Source organism: Nelumbo lutea, chromosome 3 (genome assembly GCF_056320005.1).
Source record: "Nelumbo lutea isolate HS-2025 chromosome 3, American lotus-T2T, whole genome shotgun sequence".
NCBI lineage: Eukaryota > Viridiplantae > Streptophyta > Magnoliopsida > Proteales > Nelumbonaceae > Nelumbo > Nelumbo lutea.
In genome coordinates this window covers 103,011,747-103,029,936 of record NC_142686.1, presented here as the reverse complement: position 1 = coordinate 103,029,936, position 18,190 = coordinate 103,011,747, and the positions used below count along the sequence as shown (strand labels likewise).

Here is an 18,190-nt window from a genome sequence, read left to right as displayed (position 1 = left end):
TTAGATTTGGATAACCCTTTATTGGATTTTTGGATTAAATAATGGGATTCGATTGAAAAATCCAGTCCAATTTGAATCACCCCCTATATATTAATATATTTATAAATACGGTTATATTGCATTTTTTGTAAATTTATTATAAAAAGACGTATATATAGGATGGGATCATATTCAGAAATTTGATAGCTTTAACAGATTCGAATTCAAATCATCATTTATGAGTCCAACCAGATCTTCGGATGGGATCAGATCTAGGATGTGTGCTATCGGATCATATTCAGATATACCTTGCTTTGAATCCAATATAATCTGTTTGCATCCCTACAATGATTAGTATCAATTTTTAGAAATCAGTCGAATTTGATGTTCGATTAATCGTTTTTCTTAAAAAATAGCAAAAATAATGCATTTCATCGGTTCTCAAAAAATGGCATCACTTCTGGAAATGCCATTTTGATGCTTTCCTTTCTTTTCCCTTTTTTAATTTTTTGCATTGGATGATCATTGCAAAGAATGGTTACTGATGTGACTCTTGTGGTACCATTTTCTCATAAAACAGCAATGGGAGTGTGGGACTAAATATCTCTAAACATTGCCACAGAAAAACACCATATCATTACATCGAAAAAAATGGCAATGAAACCAAATACCACCTTAATTTCACCATCATCATGCCATGACCAACCTCTTCAATCAAAATCAAGAAAATGAAAGAAAAAGAAGAGGCAAGGAAAATAACCATATACACATGAATTCTACATTCATTAGCATTTGCACATGAGCCATGTATCCTAGAGTCTTTAATATCAATAATTCCTTAAATATATCAATGTCGTCATTATAGAACAAACAAAAAGAAATAACAAAAATGGATTTGCAGGTGCCTTCATTGTATGTGAACATAAACCATCGCTAAATCTTACATATTAGTTCAAATACATGCATACAAATTATGTACGCAGAAAAAATTAATTCTCCTATGAATTTTTAATAGCAAAAAAGAGATAAATCTTTAAATATAACCAAAAAAACAGAAGGAAGAATAAAGTTTCTAACCTCATCATTTTCTATTAACCTCCTGATGAAAAAATTTATATATAACTAAAAAAAGAAAGAAAAAAAATATTAAATATATTAAGCTAAGAAACAAAAGCGGAGTTGTACAAATCATATGGGTCGCTCACACCATATTTATCAAGGTTTTCAAACCTTCATTGATTGGGTAGTCGGACCATGGGTCGTTGATCCGGACAGTTGAACCTTTTGGCTTGGAAATTATTTAGGTAACCGGTTCTGTTTCACTTTAACCTGGTCTTTTATCAAAAACCGTTGATTTAGTCAATGACCTGCTGATCCAAGCAGTCGGAACTGTTAACCCATTCAAACTAGACAATTGTTTTTTACCGTTTCTTTGTTTTAATCATTATTTTTATTTTTTAAATTGGAATGGATTATTCGTTCAAATTGGATGGTCAAACCGCTGTCCTGGAAACCAGTGGCCGAAGTGGTTCCGGTTCTGGGTTGGCTTTTAAAACATTGAGTCAGACTGTTCAGCCTAGAAACCAGTTATCGTACCAGTTCTGTTTCAGCCCCAATTTGTTTTTTTATTTTTTCCCAAAAACGTTGAATTGGTTAGTAGTCTGTGGATCTGGACCATCAAACTGTCAACCTGTTCAACCCAAACAATATTTTATTATATTTTTAATTTTTAAGCCCATTCAACCCAAACAATGATTTATGGGCCAATTTTTATTTTAATTAATTATTATTATTTTTTAGTTTTTTAAAATGCCATGGACTGATCTGTTCATACCGAAGAGTTTAACCACACTGGCCTAAAAACATGTGGCAAAAGGGGTTTCAGTTCCGATTCCTATTTATATATGGTTGCTTTCATGACCATTTGGCTGGTACATCATGTAGAGCCTCAGTGCCCAGGTCCCACTTGAGGAGACCAAATCTGCCCCCACAACATCCCATAGCACATTCCCACCGTGTATTAAAAACATCTCCCAGCAATAATCCCAAAAATGTTTATGCCATCATCGAAAGATACTCTCAATACACGGTGGAGATGTGCTGTGGGACATTGTGGGGGGTTGATTTTGAACTCCCACTTGAGGTAGTAACTACTAAATCCATGGTATCTTATCAACTCCTATACAAATTCATTTTGATCAGAATATGTAATTAGAATTCCTCAGGAAATGATATTTTGCGTTTTTAGTGAGGAAGTAAATGGAAGAAAAGGAATTGCTGTAGATGACTGGATATAGATATGGTGGTACCACCAAATAAAGAAGGGATATCGTTGGAAGCATAGATACTTGAAAAAAAATGTTTTTTATTTTGTCTTTTATTTCCCCACCTTTTACTTTTCGGCCAGTTTACTTTTGGGTAAATTATTTATTTGGGTAATTATTTTTTTGAGAAATATTTCATCTATAAAAATTTATTATTAAAAGGGTCAATTTTATCCCATTCAAATATTGAAAACTTTTCTCTCCCGATCCCTATACTAATCTAAAAAATGAATTGGTATTTCGTTAAATCAGCCCTTTTATTTTATTTTGTTTTTCTCATGGGAAAATGAAGTAAAGAACTCTGACTCACTCAAGAATAATGACAAGATATATTGCGTAATGGGTGATGTAGCAAGAGATTTTTAATTGAGCAATGCTACCATGAGCATCTGCACAAACCAACCCTTCTGTTCAAGAATTCTCAGCCATGAGATATTGGTAGACATTGAGGCTTGGTGTCTTAGGTGGGCTCCAGATCTCCAGTACTCCACTGATACTACACGGTACACGGGGTGGAGCCTGAGTGTCTTTAGAGTTGAGAATAGTAGTTTTCTTCAAGCTTAGATAATGAGTACATCGTATTGTTCAATGGTGATGCAGGTATACCATATTATTTCTTTTGCCTAGTTATAATCCACATTGCATAACTCTTGCCCAAAGGACATTATTTGCGTCGTGCTCTTGCCGATTAAACCCTTTTTTTATTTTTTTTTCATTTGTGGGGAGTAGTTGGTGGGTCAGGATTTTATGAGGGCCAACTTATATTATGGATGCTTTCGTGTAGATTAAAACTATGTCCTAAGTTCTAACTACAAGGCCCTAATACTCCTGTACTGGTTCTTGAAATCAATAATATTTGGTAGGAGACCAATCCCATCAATTTTAATTCTTTCTTGTAGATAATATTTTATGATTGAGTGCAATTCTTATTTATATTATATACTAAACGCCGGTTTGGTTTGTGGGAATAGATGTCTGGAATTGGAATCCGAATGGGTCATATTCTAATTCTAATTGTTTGGTTGGATGGAATAGGAATTTCATTCCCATTCTTGCTAGAATGGCATTTTTCCCATTTTAGGAAATAATCATTACTCATGTTAATATGGTTTGTGTTTGCTCCAAAATCCTTGTTCCTTTTTTTTTCTTTTTTTTTTTGAATTTTCATTTTTTAAAACCATGTAATTTTGCATGAAACTAATTATGAGATGGCAGCCCATTAAGTTTTGGATCCGTTTGATTCGTAGTTAGAATCAAAATTGAAATCAAATCAAAATCCCTTGAAATCAGAATTGGAATGGTCTATTCCCATAGTCTACTTGATTTAGACAGGAATTGAAATCGGAATTGGAATGAGTTGAAATGGGATTCCATTCCAAGGGAGGTGAGGGAATGACCATTCCCTGAAATGTGGGAATGCCATTCCAACGAGAATGGGAATGGGATTCCAATTCTGCCCAACCAAACAATTGGAATCGGAATAGCCCATTCCGATTCTAATTCAAGATCACTATTTTCGTGAACCAAATGAGCCCTAAATTGTAGATTATGCTAGATTTTGTTTAACTCGAATACCTATCACACATCTCTCTAGACTTCTCCTATATCTCTATTGGCTTTTAAGTTTCGACCTTCTCTAAGATGTAGTTACTTCTACATAACTAAAGAAACTATATAATTGTTGTTTTATTAAATAATTAATTAATTAAAATAATGAAATAATAAATAATTAAACAAATAACAAAAAAAAGTAAATATGTAATTAAATAATACATAGATAATTCATATAACAACAACAACACAAACAACAATAATAATAGTAATAATAATAATAATAATTTCTAAATATTTTCTCATCATTATTATTATATTACATTATTATTACTATCATCATCATCATCATCATCATCATCAAGGCTTAGAAACCATTTTTGGCCCTAATAGTTGGACTGCTCGTATCGGTTTGGGTCAGTATTGGTTTGGTTTCACCCTTGAATCACTATTTTCCCACAACACCATTGAATTAGTCAAAAACCCACCGAACCAAGCGATCAAACTTTTCACCAATTTAACCCAAACAATGGCTTTTGGGGCCATATTTTTATTTTAACTTTCTTTTTTTAATTTTAAAACATCACGAGCTAATCGATTCATATCAAACAGTTGAATCACTAACTAGGAACCAGTTTCCAAAGTGATTTTGATTTTGGGTTGATTTATCTAATGGTGGTGAGAGATCATAATGATGCATTTATCATAGCTAGGTCTATGCCCTCCTTCAATGTTTTAAAAACTCACCTGGAATCGGAACCATTCTGGCCACCGGTTTTTGGGTTGACGGTTCGAACTGATGGCTCATTTTGACAAAAAAATTAAAAAATAATTCAAATAAAAAACGGTTAAAAACCGTTCAATGGGTTAAACGGGTCAATGGTTTGATCGTTTGGATCAATGGGCCATTGACCAATTCAATAGTTTTTGGCTAGGGAAAACAGAACTGGTTGCCTAAATTGTTCCCAGGCCGAACAACCTAACTGTCCGGGTCAACGACTGTTCGAAAACCTTGCCCTCTTTATTTGTATTCCCCGGTTGAAGTTGAAGCATTAACATTAGGGCCCATTCGGTTTTTTGGATTTTGAGAGGGGGAAAGTTGATCAAATGAGATTCTAGTTTCCATTGACAAAGATATCCATGTTCTTTTTATTTTTTCAGATTTATATGGAGTCTACGGAAAATTTATTTTTCTTGGGTATCACCTTACCAATCTCCCAAGTGAGTATATAAGTATGGGATGTAATGAATCATTAATCTCTGTTGTTTTGAATAAATACCATTATTACTTAAAGCAAAAATAATAATAATAATAATAAGTAACTTTTCCACGTGGGGGTGGAGGGTTGCCAATACTTGGATAGGATAAAATTGCCTCTTTTAATAATGACCTCTTGTCCATAAAAGGTCATTATTTTATGGGAAATTGTCTAAAACTCACCATGTCACCAACTTAAAGTTAAAGAGACTAACGGGTGTTAATATATTACCATTTTAACCTTCATAGAAAAATATAGAATATATACATATATTTTAATATTTAGACATAAAAAGGAAAAAGTTTTAAAAAATTTCAAATATAAAATACATAAAAACACATAAATTACAAAAAATATAAAAAGTTATAGAAATTGCACAGGAAATAAAAATTTATTTTTAAATTATAGAAACTATAGAAATTGAAAAAAAAAATCAGAAAATAAAAATTTTAGAAAAACACCAAAAATTATAGAAAAACACAGAAATTGCAAATAAATAACAAAATATACAGGAAATTTTATAGATTGTAGAAAATAGAAAAATGTGAAAAAAAATTTAAACAAAACATTAAAAATGAAAAAAACAATAAAATTGAAAACTGAAAAAGACCCTTTTCCTCTAACTCACCATTCAAGGGTGATTTGGTTATGAAAATTGTTTTTTAAAAAAAAGGTAAATTGTTGAAACCTCACCTAAAGTTTTTCATTGTTGCTAAGACCTCTCTTGAAGTTTGGTAATTACAATTACCTCTCCTAAACTTTCTAATACAGTTGCAAGTAGACCCCTCTATTAGAATCCTCTAACAAGAGTCATGAAAATGCCTAAAATACCCATGTAGTTACTTTTGACCAAAATGTTTGTTTTCCTAATTTTTTCTTCATATCAATCACTATCCATGCCTCTCCTATCTCTTTTCCAAAATTGATTTATTTTCCAAATTTGCCTTCATATAATTTGCTCAAATGTAAAACTACAACTTTAAACTCTTCTTTCTATTCATAAAGTTTGTATTGTTTTTTTTTTTCTCTCTAGAAATCAGCCTCAGTAATAACTGCATGGGTATTTTGGACATTTCCATGCTTCTTATTAGAGAATTTCTCTATAGAAATCAGCCTCAGTCGGAGAAGTTTCACAATTTACCCAAAAGAACAAACCTTGTGTGATACAAACCTGCTGTATTCTCATTGGTAACAGTGTAACACAGCCTGCCTAATTCAACACAGAGTGAGAGTAGCATACATATCTTCAGTTCACAATTTCACGTGTTCATTGGGGAGGTGCAACTAAGGGTGATCATTTCAGCTTGGCTTGTTACGACCTGCACAAACCTAGCCCAAAAATTCTGGGCTTAGGCCTAATACTTCAAGTTCAGCCTAGACCCAATCTACCCTATATATATATATATATATATATTTGTGTGTGTGTTATTTTATATATAAATATTATAATATGACACTTATAATTTATATTATATATGATATCTTATATTATATAATGTATAAAATAAATTTATATACATGTTATATGTCATTAAATATGAAATATTATATATGTAATATTTTATATAATACTTATGTGAATAGGGCCTGATTTTCTAGAATTTTCATTGGACATAAATTGTCCTTTAATCACTGAATTTCTTGGGGACAAATGTGTAATTTGACAAAGCATCATAATTAAGACATTTAATATTGTAAGTCATTGTTGAACCATAGAAGCCATTTGTATGGATAGATGCCACCTCATCCTCCCATTATTTATTTATTTATTTGATAAGACTAGAAGGGGCATAAGATGGGGGTAACACGTCTCCACAAATCACTGGAACAAATAGAAGCAAAAGACCAAGGAAGCTTACAAAGGTTTAGACAAACACAACCATTAACCGATCACTGGACTTCATGTGCATGGTGGGCCAGCCAATCTACAGCCTGATTAGCCTCACGAAAGACATGTCTGTAGATGATTCCCTTCTCGCACCTCTCTTTCAGCTCCTAGTAGTCATAGATGACATTCCGCAAGTTCCACGAGCAAGACATTACCTTATTAAGGCAAGAGATCACGATCTTGGGGTCTCCCTCTATAATGAAAGGATAATTCTTGAAATTCAAGGCCAAATTATGGGCTTCTCAAGCAGCCCACGCTTGAACTTTGTTAATAGAAGCAAGGCCCAATTTATAGGCTTTAAAATCCAGCACTTCACTAAGGTGGTTCCTAGCAAGTGTAGCAATGGTGCACAAACCACCTTCCAACCGCAAAACATCAAAATTTATTTTAATCACACCCCTCTCCTGGGGGCTCCACCTTATATAGTTACAATTCTTGATACTATTCTCTCCCTTGATATCTATCATGCTATCCTCAAAGGAGACAGGCTTTATCTATGACTTTAGTAGGGGTATCGAAATATTTTTAAAAACCCTAATGATTTTGCTTTTCCAGCGTTTCCATAGAAAAAATACGAATTTTTCCCTTGACCTTTCCTCCTCATTCGGTAAGTTGTTGAAAAGGTCCAATCACCAATCTCTAAGGTTATGTTTGGTTTGAAGGAAAAGATAGAAAAATGAAAGGAAAGGTAGGGAAACCTATGCAATGTTTGTAAAGACTTCTCTATCTTTCCTTTCCTTTCCCTACTTTTTCCTTCAAACCAAGGATAGCTTAAAGGATCTTTCTTTCTCGTCCAAACCTTGAATAGTTGGATAGATAATCAACCAATAGTTCTTTGCAAATGAGCAACCTCTGAAAATATGATTCACATCCTCCTCCTCACCACATAAATTACATCCTCCATCAATATTAACTCCTCTACATCTTAAAAAAGACTTAGTGGGTAGTCTATTATTCAGCAGAAGGAACATAAAAACTTGCAGTTTTGGAGGCCACTTGAGATTCCATATAATCTTATTCCAATTGAAACCATTCATAGGATTCACAAAGGCTTAGTTTGGAAGCAGTACAAATGCAAATATATACAGCATAAATACATACAAAATATAAGGTTTTGCACTCTACATATTTGCATTTGTACTCCTTCCAAACTCAGCCTAAATGATTACACATTTATACATCAATCTGTAAGCGAACTTAGAAGAAAATTTTCCATTAAAATTAAACCACCAAACCAACTTATCCTCCTTTTGATCTGAAGGAATGAAAGTGGCCTTGATCTTCAACCAAACATTGTTTGGAAAAAGATTACAGATTTTCTCCCTCCATACTTTTCTTTCTTGATCAATTACATCACTCACTAAAAGCTCCTCAGTAACAATGTTTTCTTGAGAAATCAAATCAGCAATGGCCTTATCTCCAAACCGTCTATCTTTCCAGAAGTTCATTGATCTACCATTGCCAATCTCCCACCCCATACCATTGATAAGTAGATCTCTATCCTTTAGAATCCCTTCCCATACCCATGAAACTCCTTTTTTGATTTTAACATCCAAAAATTATTATTTAAAGGTATTTTCTCTTTACAACTTTCACCCAAAGGTTGTCTTCTCGGTGAGATTTTTTCAACCCATTTTTTCAAGATTAGTTTCATTAACCCAAATAAGATTTTTGAGCCCTAAACCACCCTTATTTTTATAAGTGCAAGTTTTTCCTAATTCATTAGATGAATCGGCTTTCCACCCTTAGAGTTGGGAAGTTCTTTTGACACCTATCAATCTCCTCAATCACATTTTTTGGAATTTGGAAAGATCTCATAATAAATTGACAGATCATATTTAAAGTAGAATTGAGAAAAGTAATTTTTCCTGCCATAGAGGGGGTATTCTTCTTCCAATTGGCCAACTTACCAACAATTTTCTCACAGAGATCTTGGAATGTATTTCTAATCACCCTACCATTATTGATTGGTGCCCCTAAGTAGGATTTGGAGTTCACTTCCAGGGGGGATTTCCATAATTTTAGGTAACAATTTCCTAAATCTCATGGGCATATTTTTGGAAAAAATAACTGTAGATTTGGCAAAGTTAGGGCTTTGCCCTGATGCCTTAGTATAGTCATCAAGTATTTCTTTGATTTTAAGACTTGCAGGGATAGTGGCTTTAGCAAAAATAAGACAATCATCTGCAAATTGTAGTATAGGAATCTTGGGAGCATCCCTAGAAATTCTACAGCCAATAGGGTTACCACCATCCTAAGATTCTTGCTCCAACAGTCTTGCAAGAGCTTCAATACAAAGAACAACAATGTAAAGAGAAAGAGGGTCTCCCTACCTTATGCTTCTAGTGGGATGGATTTTTCTGGAGGACTTGCCATTAATCAAAATCTGGTAAGAGACAAATTTGATGCATTCCATAACACAGCCCACCCATTTCTCATGGAAACCAAATATTTTCAAGATTTTCTCAATAAAATCCCACTCAAATCTATCATAAGCTTTTTCCATGTCAATCTTACAAGCCATCAAACTGGACCTACCCTTCATCTTCTTCATAGAATCGTATGGGCGATTAAAATATTTTCATTGATTTGTCTATTTGGCACAAAGGCACTTTGAAATGGGGAGATAATTTTGTCCACCAAAGGTCTGATTTTACTGACCAGAATCTAAGAAATAATTTTATAAATGACATTACAAAGACTTGTATGTTTATAACTATCCATTGATTCTAGGTTTTTCTTTTTTGGAATAAGAGAGATAAAAGTTTTATTTAGAATCCTACATAACTTCCTTGAGTGAAAGAATGCCTTCACCACTTTGCAAACTGAATCCCTAACAATAGTTTAGTATGTTTTGAAAAATAAAGCATTGAGACCATTAGGGCCCAAAGCTTTGCTCCCATTAAAATTCACCCAATTAAAAGGAAATGTACCCTCACCTTCACATACACCATTGTAAATGTAAATTTTCCTCCCACTAAGGGAACAAAATTTACAAACAAAAAAATGAATTATAAATATATGGAAAAAAATGATAGTTAAAGAAATCAAATCTAAATCTAATCAGTTATGTAAAAATATAAAAAAATATAGAAAATATAAAATAATATCATTGTCATCATAAAAACTTGCCACATACAAACCATGTACACACTAAAATATGAAAGACATAGGCCCGAAATCACGCCTGGCCTGCTCTGAGATCTGTAGACATTGGTTCGGGCTTATGTTTCAGGCCCGGAACCCCGGCCGGGCCCGGCCCATGATCACCCCCACAGCAACCCAAAGAAGAGCACGGCCCATGATCACCCGAACTCCATGTGAACTTAGCTCACAGGAAGCGTTCTTTGAGGCTTGACTCATTTATATTCGTAGCTCATCCAATGGTTTACGCAGACCACGAGTATCTAGCGCGTGTGTTCGAATCAGAACTGAGCTGAACTATGATGAAACCTGGCAGTCAATCAACCCCTAAAACCTCAGAGGTATGGATCTTCACCTCTCCCTCAATGTGATTCGATCGCTTGTTCTACTTCATTTCTTAGCTCTGTTTTATCTTACAATCTAAGTTTTGAAAGGGGAAAGTTGGGGAAATGGAGCTTAGTTTAATTTCCATCTTGTTTAATCAAAACTTGGTTTCACCAGAAAAATTTAGAAAACAGGGTTTTAAGTTCATCTTCCGATCTAGGTATGTATTCATTCCAATATATTCTTTCGATATTGTAGGAATTTAAGTTCATTTCAACGATGAACTCAAAGGAAAGTGTTCGTGGTAGTTGAAATTCTGTTTTTGCTTCTGACTTTCAGTCGTTCTGGAAATCCATGTGCTAGATTTTCGTTTTTTTTTTTCTTGACATCTTTCCCTAATTTATTAACGTACAAAAATTGTCACGTGAGGTTGAGTCAGTGAGATTTGTTAGTCTAGAGGCGGACTCTTGTTTCGCATTGATTGGCATGAGATGGTATATAGGATGAGCTGCGTTTCAATGGACAGTGGTAAATGTCCAGATAAATTGGAATTTAAGACAAATATAAGGATGCAAGAGAGGTTTTATCCTGATTTCCTTTGTAATCCTTTTTGGCGATCAGGTCTGAGATGGCCTTTGGTTAGTGAAGGAATTCTTGTATCCAATACTTACTGTAACAATGTCTTTAGCTGGATGAATCAAGATTATCAGCTGTAAGCTTCTCTTCCATATAACCAAATGCTTCCCCCTTAACGGATCTCATCTTTCAGAAATTTTACCTATGAAAGCATGTCCTGAGCCACCCAGCAAGAACTTGCAGTAGATGTGAGTTAGAGTCATGTTTACGTTCATGGGACTCTTTAAAATATATATTTTTTTCTTACATTTTGATTTTTTTAATCCTCCCCTTTGCCTGGAATCAATAATTATTTGTCCTTTTCTTCTGAAAAATTGAGGAGATTTTATCATAGTTTTGGGTACAATTTATATTTGGTATAGTTTACCAAGATATTGGTATTCTATTTGAAAGACATGAGTACCATATAGATATCTTAAGGTGCTAATTTAAGATAGAAATTTCAAATTTCCTTTGAGACAGGCTCATTGACATCTTTAAGTAGGTTTCTGCCTTTTGGCTATATGGAAAGAGTTAATGTTATAGTATATTTTTCTGAAATTTATAATGTCTCTAAACTTGTTCACTAACAGAGGATCATTTCTACTAGGATTTCCTATTTTAAACTATGGTAAAAACCTGTAAAATTGAAGAGATCCAATTTCCTGGCATCTCTGTCACCAGAGTTTCAATTATATTTTAGTTGCTTTGTTGAACATTTTGGAAACATGTCGGAACCTGTTCATATCAGTCACTGAAACTGGCATGAATGGGACTGGTAACAAGACCTAGAGCACGATTTCACACTGTTATGATTTAGCCACAACTTCTAATGTTTGTGTTTGAGTTCTCAAGAAATTGTCACTGCACTGCACTTTCCCACCACTCATGACTCATGAGTGGCAGTATCTGAGACTTTATATTTAAGGAGTAAGCCATATAATTGGCACGATTCATCTTTCAAAAGGCTTGTGCTATAACTCCAATATGGTGTGCATTTTTGCCAATGCCAAATACTTCAGAAACCTCACTATGAGCTTTCAAGAACCCTACCCTGTAATTGTTAAAAATCCTTTTGATTTCTGACTCCATACTCTTTCAGTCACACTTGTTTAGGGCTTCTTTGAAATGTCCATACTCTATTAAATTTCAAAGATCTTTTTTTTTTTTTTTTTTGAGTCATCCTTTCATTTAGTTAGTCTTTTGAGGCTTTATCCAAACTTCATAGCAAGATTTGCCTACTTCCAGTCCATTGATGATAATTTTTTCTTTGTTCAGTCTTTTGATATTTTACAAGAAATCTATATGAAGCTTTTAGTGCTTTTACTGAAGAGTCTTCCATCAGTGACAACTCATCCATGAATTGGATGAGCCCAGCCGCCTGCAATGGTCACTAACAGACTCCTTTTATGTGTGTGTGTCTGTGTGTGTGTGGGTGGGTGAGTGGGGAGTTATTAAAAAGACAGGTGCTACAAATTCAGTAATGGTCACCAATACATAGGTACGTTGAAGGTCCCTCCTAGGCAAGCGTATCCCTGATATTTAGTTGGTTGTAATATCTAGAAAAGAGATGTCCATGAAGGAATGTATAAAACAGGTTTCTGTTGGAATACACTACAGTCACCACATGTATTTAAACTCAGTGGCATTTATGAATATCCTTTTATAATCATGTTGGGAGTAGAGTTCTTTTTTACTCTTTTTGATCCTTCCAATTACTGATAAAGAAATGTTTTCCAGTTATCAGTAAAAGAATGAGAAGTAAAAGCAATGTGCTAACCAGCTGGTTGGTAAGGTCTCCTGCTGGTCGTAGCAGAGACTTGGGATCGAATCCCGCCTGCACCTGGGTTGGCGGGGGGGTTATGGATTGGGGGATGGGCTACCCCCCATTGTGTAGCCCTTCAAAAGAAATAAAAAAAAAGAAAGAGAACAAGAAATAAAAAAGAAAAGTTTCTGGAGGCTGCTTAGGTTTTCACTCTGAGTGGGTGGGGGGTGTCTGCATGTGTATGCTTTTATGTTTCTCATTTCAATACCTGTTTATTTATTTATCTTTCTTTTTCCAAGGTTTTGTACAATCAGAACATCTAGTCATGTATGTATGCTAGTCTGATTATGTTGCTTGGTTTAACTTCAAAGGTCTGTTTAGCTTTGTATGAGATTGTATGGTTTACTGAATAGTACACATTTTCCATGTAGAAATCAAGGGGAGGCACAGGCTCAGTTAGTCTATATGCTGTACAGTGTGGCAAATGCTTCAAATGGAGGGTAATTCCAACCAAAGAAGAATACGAGGACATCAGAAGTAGATTTGTTGAGGATCCATGGTTCTGTAGCAACAGATCTGGTATCTCCTGTGAGGACCTAGCTGAGATCGAGTATGATAATACTCGTACCTGGGTCATTGACAAGCCAAACATACCAAAGACCCCAGATGGTTTTGAGAGGGAAGTTGTGATGAGGAAAGACTACTCTAGAATGGATACCTATTATATTACACCAACTGGGAAGAAAGTCCGAGCTCCTTCGGAGGTAGAGAAGTATCTAGAAGCAAATCCAAAATACAAAGGTGTGGCTGTTTCAGACTTCAATTTTGCAGTCCCAAAAGTAATGGAGGAAACAATTCCTAAAGGTGTGGAAGGACGGGGTTCCACAAGCAGTAATAAAAAACTAAAAATGTCAAAGGTGGGTGATGATTGAATATTCTCAGATTGATAAAAAAAAGAGTATTCTCAAGAGTTCTCTCCAAAGCTTGTTAAAATGCGTTGGTTTTATGCCAGAATTGTATTTGCTATCCTCCACACATTTGATTGATTTCTGCTGTTAGGCTTCTTGGCCAGCGTATCTTGTGATTTATTGAGATTCATAAGATACTTAACCATGTAAAATCATTGATTTTTTAATCATATTTGTGTTGTAATAGTAGTATCATTCCTATTTCTTTTTCACATGGGTGATAAATCTTTTGTAATTTTCATGTGGAACCATCTTCCTTTTATACTTCTGTGGTAATTTGCAACTTCCTTGGACCGAGTTTGAACCTGAACTAGATCCATTATGAAGTGTCTATTGTAGGAATGCAAAGGAGGAGACGGTTCATCATATTTGTATTGAAGGTACTCTTGCTACTAAGATTTGGAGTTATTTTACTTCCATTCTGGGTTTGTACATTTATTAGTCCAGAGGACTCTATTGATAGTAGTAGACTTCATACTTGGCAGATTAGTGCAGGTACTAAGACTCTCAATGGGGCTGGGTTGTTGGTAGCTTACCCATTGTTATTTTATGGGAAATATGGAAAGAATGCAATTAGTGTTACATAGAGAACAAGTTTTGTAGTTCCGAAGGCATAATCTCTAAGATTATACATCGGCTATAGGAGATGTGCTACCCTCTAAGTTTTACAAAGGCTCCTAGTCATGTTCAACTTGCTCAAATTGATTCTTTGGGTGTACTCAGCAGGCCGATAGCTTCCATGAGAGCTAAGATAATCATTGGGTTCCTCCTCTGTCTAATGAGGTTATGATGAATGTTGATGGGGCATGTGGGGGTAACCCTAGTACTGGTGGCAGTGGTTTCGTTTTGAGGAATCATCACAATGTTATTCCTTTTTCTTTTGCCCCGTTTTATGGTCTATCAAATAATCTAGTGGTTGAACATTGCACTCTATTTTATGGGATTTGTTTTGCTGTGGACCTTGGTTATACTTCCCCAGCTATATGTTCTGACTCAAAGGTCCTAATTGTATTTTGGGATCCTCCACTCCGCCTTGGAGTTTGTGGTATTGGACTGAAAGGTTCCAGTTTTTTTTTTTGTCTTTTTTTTTTTTTTTTTTTGGGCAGAAGATCCAGTTAGTTTTACAGCAATGCTCCGACATGTTTCTTTAATAACTACTGAGAAGGCAATCAAGTGGCCAATGCTCTTGCCAATGAGGCTTGTAACACCGGCACGGATTGTTTTTCTCATTCTAGAGAGGAGCTTCCTCGCCAATATTCAGTATCTGGTCGGATATAATGGCAAAGATTTACCCTTGTTTATAGTTTTGAGGGGTAAGGCTTCTACCTCCTCCCTCCTAGGTTCCTTTTGTTGATATAATAAATTTACAGTGCCCCCTCCACCGGGAGTAAAGTTTGGGGTTAAAAGAGTGATTGTATGAAGTGATTACAGTTATGGTCTTTTTATCAGTGACAGAAAGAAAAAAAAAAAAAAAAAAGAACCAGAAGCCCTCCTTATTTTATTAATCTATGAACTCTTTCAGCAAGCATGTAAGGTCTTTAAGTATGGATTGAAATATTGATATGCACAATACTCAAAGCTGCCTATTGATGCATATTAAATCCAGCGATACTTTTTTAATCTTATAATGATTAGAAGGTTGGGACTCACATCTCTGAATTTTTAAATTTTATAGAGGACTTTTGTATCAGTGTATCCCAAGGTTTAACATATCGATACAGGGTGATACGCCAGTAGGGTGTATCGGCCTGTATCAGTATTTTTTTTTTCTGAATCTGGTTCCAAAGGGCTGGTTTAAGGCTGGTTTACCCCCTGAACCAATCGCTGACCTGGAGAAGCCCCTATAGGGGCGTATCAAGAAGGCCCTGAGATGATACATATCGGCCCATATTAGTTGATATGTATCAAAATTTTGAACCCTAGTGTCCAAACATATCTGGATACACAGATATGGATATGATAAACCCCGATATTGTATTGATATTTTAATCCTGGATTAAAAAAATTGGGACCATCGGAAACATAATTTACCAGAGATCCCTACTATTACCCCACCATGAGAGGGAGAAACAACTCTACTCCTATGCTTATTAACTTTTTTTGTATGATACATCTATGCTCATTAACTTTTCTACCAAAAGATCACCCTACACTAATGCTATGTTTGGTTTTATAGAAAATAAGAGAAACAAATAAGTTACAGGAAAGATTGTAATATATTCTCTCAAAGCCACTATTTCATAACCAAGCAAGCACAAAAACAATCACAATTAACTGCCCAAACTCACTAACAGGTAAACCCTAAAAATGAAGAGAGAGAGAGAGAGAGAGAGAGAGAGAGAGAGAGAGAGAAAACTGAGCTTTGCATGAACTTGGCGATTTGCACAATCTGCTCCAAAGTTGTTAATGAGCTATGTCAAGTTTGAATTGGGAAGAGTGTAAATATAGATGTTCAGTGCAAATATAATGTCTTACACGGCACATATTTGTATTTGTATTATTTCCAAACTCTGCAAATAAAAATGTTCAATACAAAACCTTGTATGTAGTATTTTTAAACCTTGTATTTGCACTCCTCAAACCAAGCTTTGGTTCATTGCAAGTTGCAACAACTTTACAAGACTAGTATTAGGGTTCGTTCATATTCTCTGATGCCCGACATCTGAAAGTGCAATAATTACATTAAGAGGTATATTGATATTGGTGAACTTTTATTTTCTCTGAACTTTGAATGCAGAGAATGTTGTCTTAAATTTTGAATTCTAAAAAATGTCAAATTTCCAATTTAACCCCATATAAGAGAATTTTTGTTTTTTATATAGTTCAATAAAAGCAATATTAAAATTTATTATAATAATTAATACTTAATACTAATTAATAATAATAATTACTTAATTATTATGATTAATTAATAATTATTAATAGTAATTAATTAATAATAATTGATTAATTAATTATTCATAATTCATAATTAATTAAGTAATGAATGAGTATTAGTATTATTATTAATGAATAATTATTAATTACTAATTAGAATATTATTGTAACATATTATAATATTATAGTATTATGAATATTATATTAATATTATTATTACTATTCATAGTTTATAATACTATTTAATAATTAAGTGGTTACTATTTTATTTAATAACATTATTTAATATAAATAATTATTGGTTTCATTATAATATTATGATTGGTAAATAATATTCTAAATAATTAATTATAGTAATTAATATAAGTAATTATTAATAGAACTGTAAGACAACAATTAATAATATAGTTAATTAACTATTATAATAGTAGTATAATATGAATATTTTGTATATTATAATAATATGATTAATAATATTATGGGGAAAATAAAAGATCGGTGGTGGGTCCGATGGGTCTTCATATGAGATATTATAGGTTAATTGAACATTATAGGGACAATATGGGAAAAATTATAAGAATAATTACTTCAGCCATCATGGGGCTTCAGAGTTAAAAAGGCCCGAAGACCTCTTTAGTGCTGAAAGTGGTACGAAACCACTTCAGCGTTAAGAGATTAGAGGCACCGAATCCCTACCAAATAATACAGTATATGAGTTGCTTATACAAGGGATTACACCAGCCACCGGCAATAGCAGCATCTACACAGTTTCACACTGCCACATGCTTCCACACATGATGTTCTTTGATTTGAGGCACTGACACCTGGGGAACACTGCATACCAAGATGGGGGCAGACTCATTGTCATAAAAGCCACTGAAATAGATATTGCCACATGTATAGACATATAATAAGAATTGAGAAATCACATCTTGACCGTTTAAGATACATATCTTAAATCTCGTATTATTTGGAATGTCATATTGTCGAAATGGACCAGAATCAGATGTTTGCTTTGAGCTTCCAATCCACTCTGTGCCCAACTGACATCGATGGTTGATAATCCTTTAACACTAGGCTTTATATTCCTTCTACTTTGAGTGAATCTTTTTATTTAGAAGGCAGGTTAAGCATGTCCTGATTCCTGAAGATAACCGTCCGCCTGCTGGGGGAGGAAGGAAACCAAAAGCGCTAGAAACCCCAGATGAAAACATAAACAGAAATTTAAAATTTCTAATTGAAAAGTCGCATATCAGAAAATAAAGCAACCTGGAAGCATGCAGTCTCTTTTAGGCAAAGTGTTGAAAGACTTAAATGGGAGAAAACAATAGCAAGAGCAAATACCCTGGATCACATTTTTCCTGGTGTAGACATCATTAATTTGATTGCCAATCCCCTCAGAGGAAAGAGGAGGGGATTCACGTTTATGCATAAACGTTTCTAACAAAATTTGATGCTGTAATTTGACAATTGAATGCGAGAGAATAAACATGATG

The 18,190-nt window shown here is 34.2% G+C and overlaps 1 protein-coding gene across 1 annotated transcript; it reads left to right on the top strand.

The window, feature by feature from the left end:
- The first annotated feature begins 10,346 nt into the window (after positions 1-10,346).
- Positions 10,347-14,012, top strand: LOC148867271 (methyl-CpG-binding domain-containing protein 1-like). The gene is made up of 2 exons (XM_088978004.1): positions 10,347-10,486; positions 13,281-14,012. The coding sequence occupies exons 1-2, from the start codon at positions 10,445-10,447 to the stop codon at positions 13,779-13,781; spliced, it is 543 nt and encodes a 180-aa protein (XP_088834130.1). The 5' UTR covers positions 10,347-10,444; the 3' UTR covers positions 13,782-14,012.
- The last annotated feature ends 4,178 nt before the right edge of the window (positions 14,013-18,190 follow it).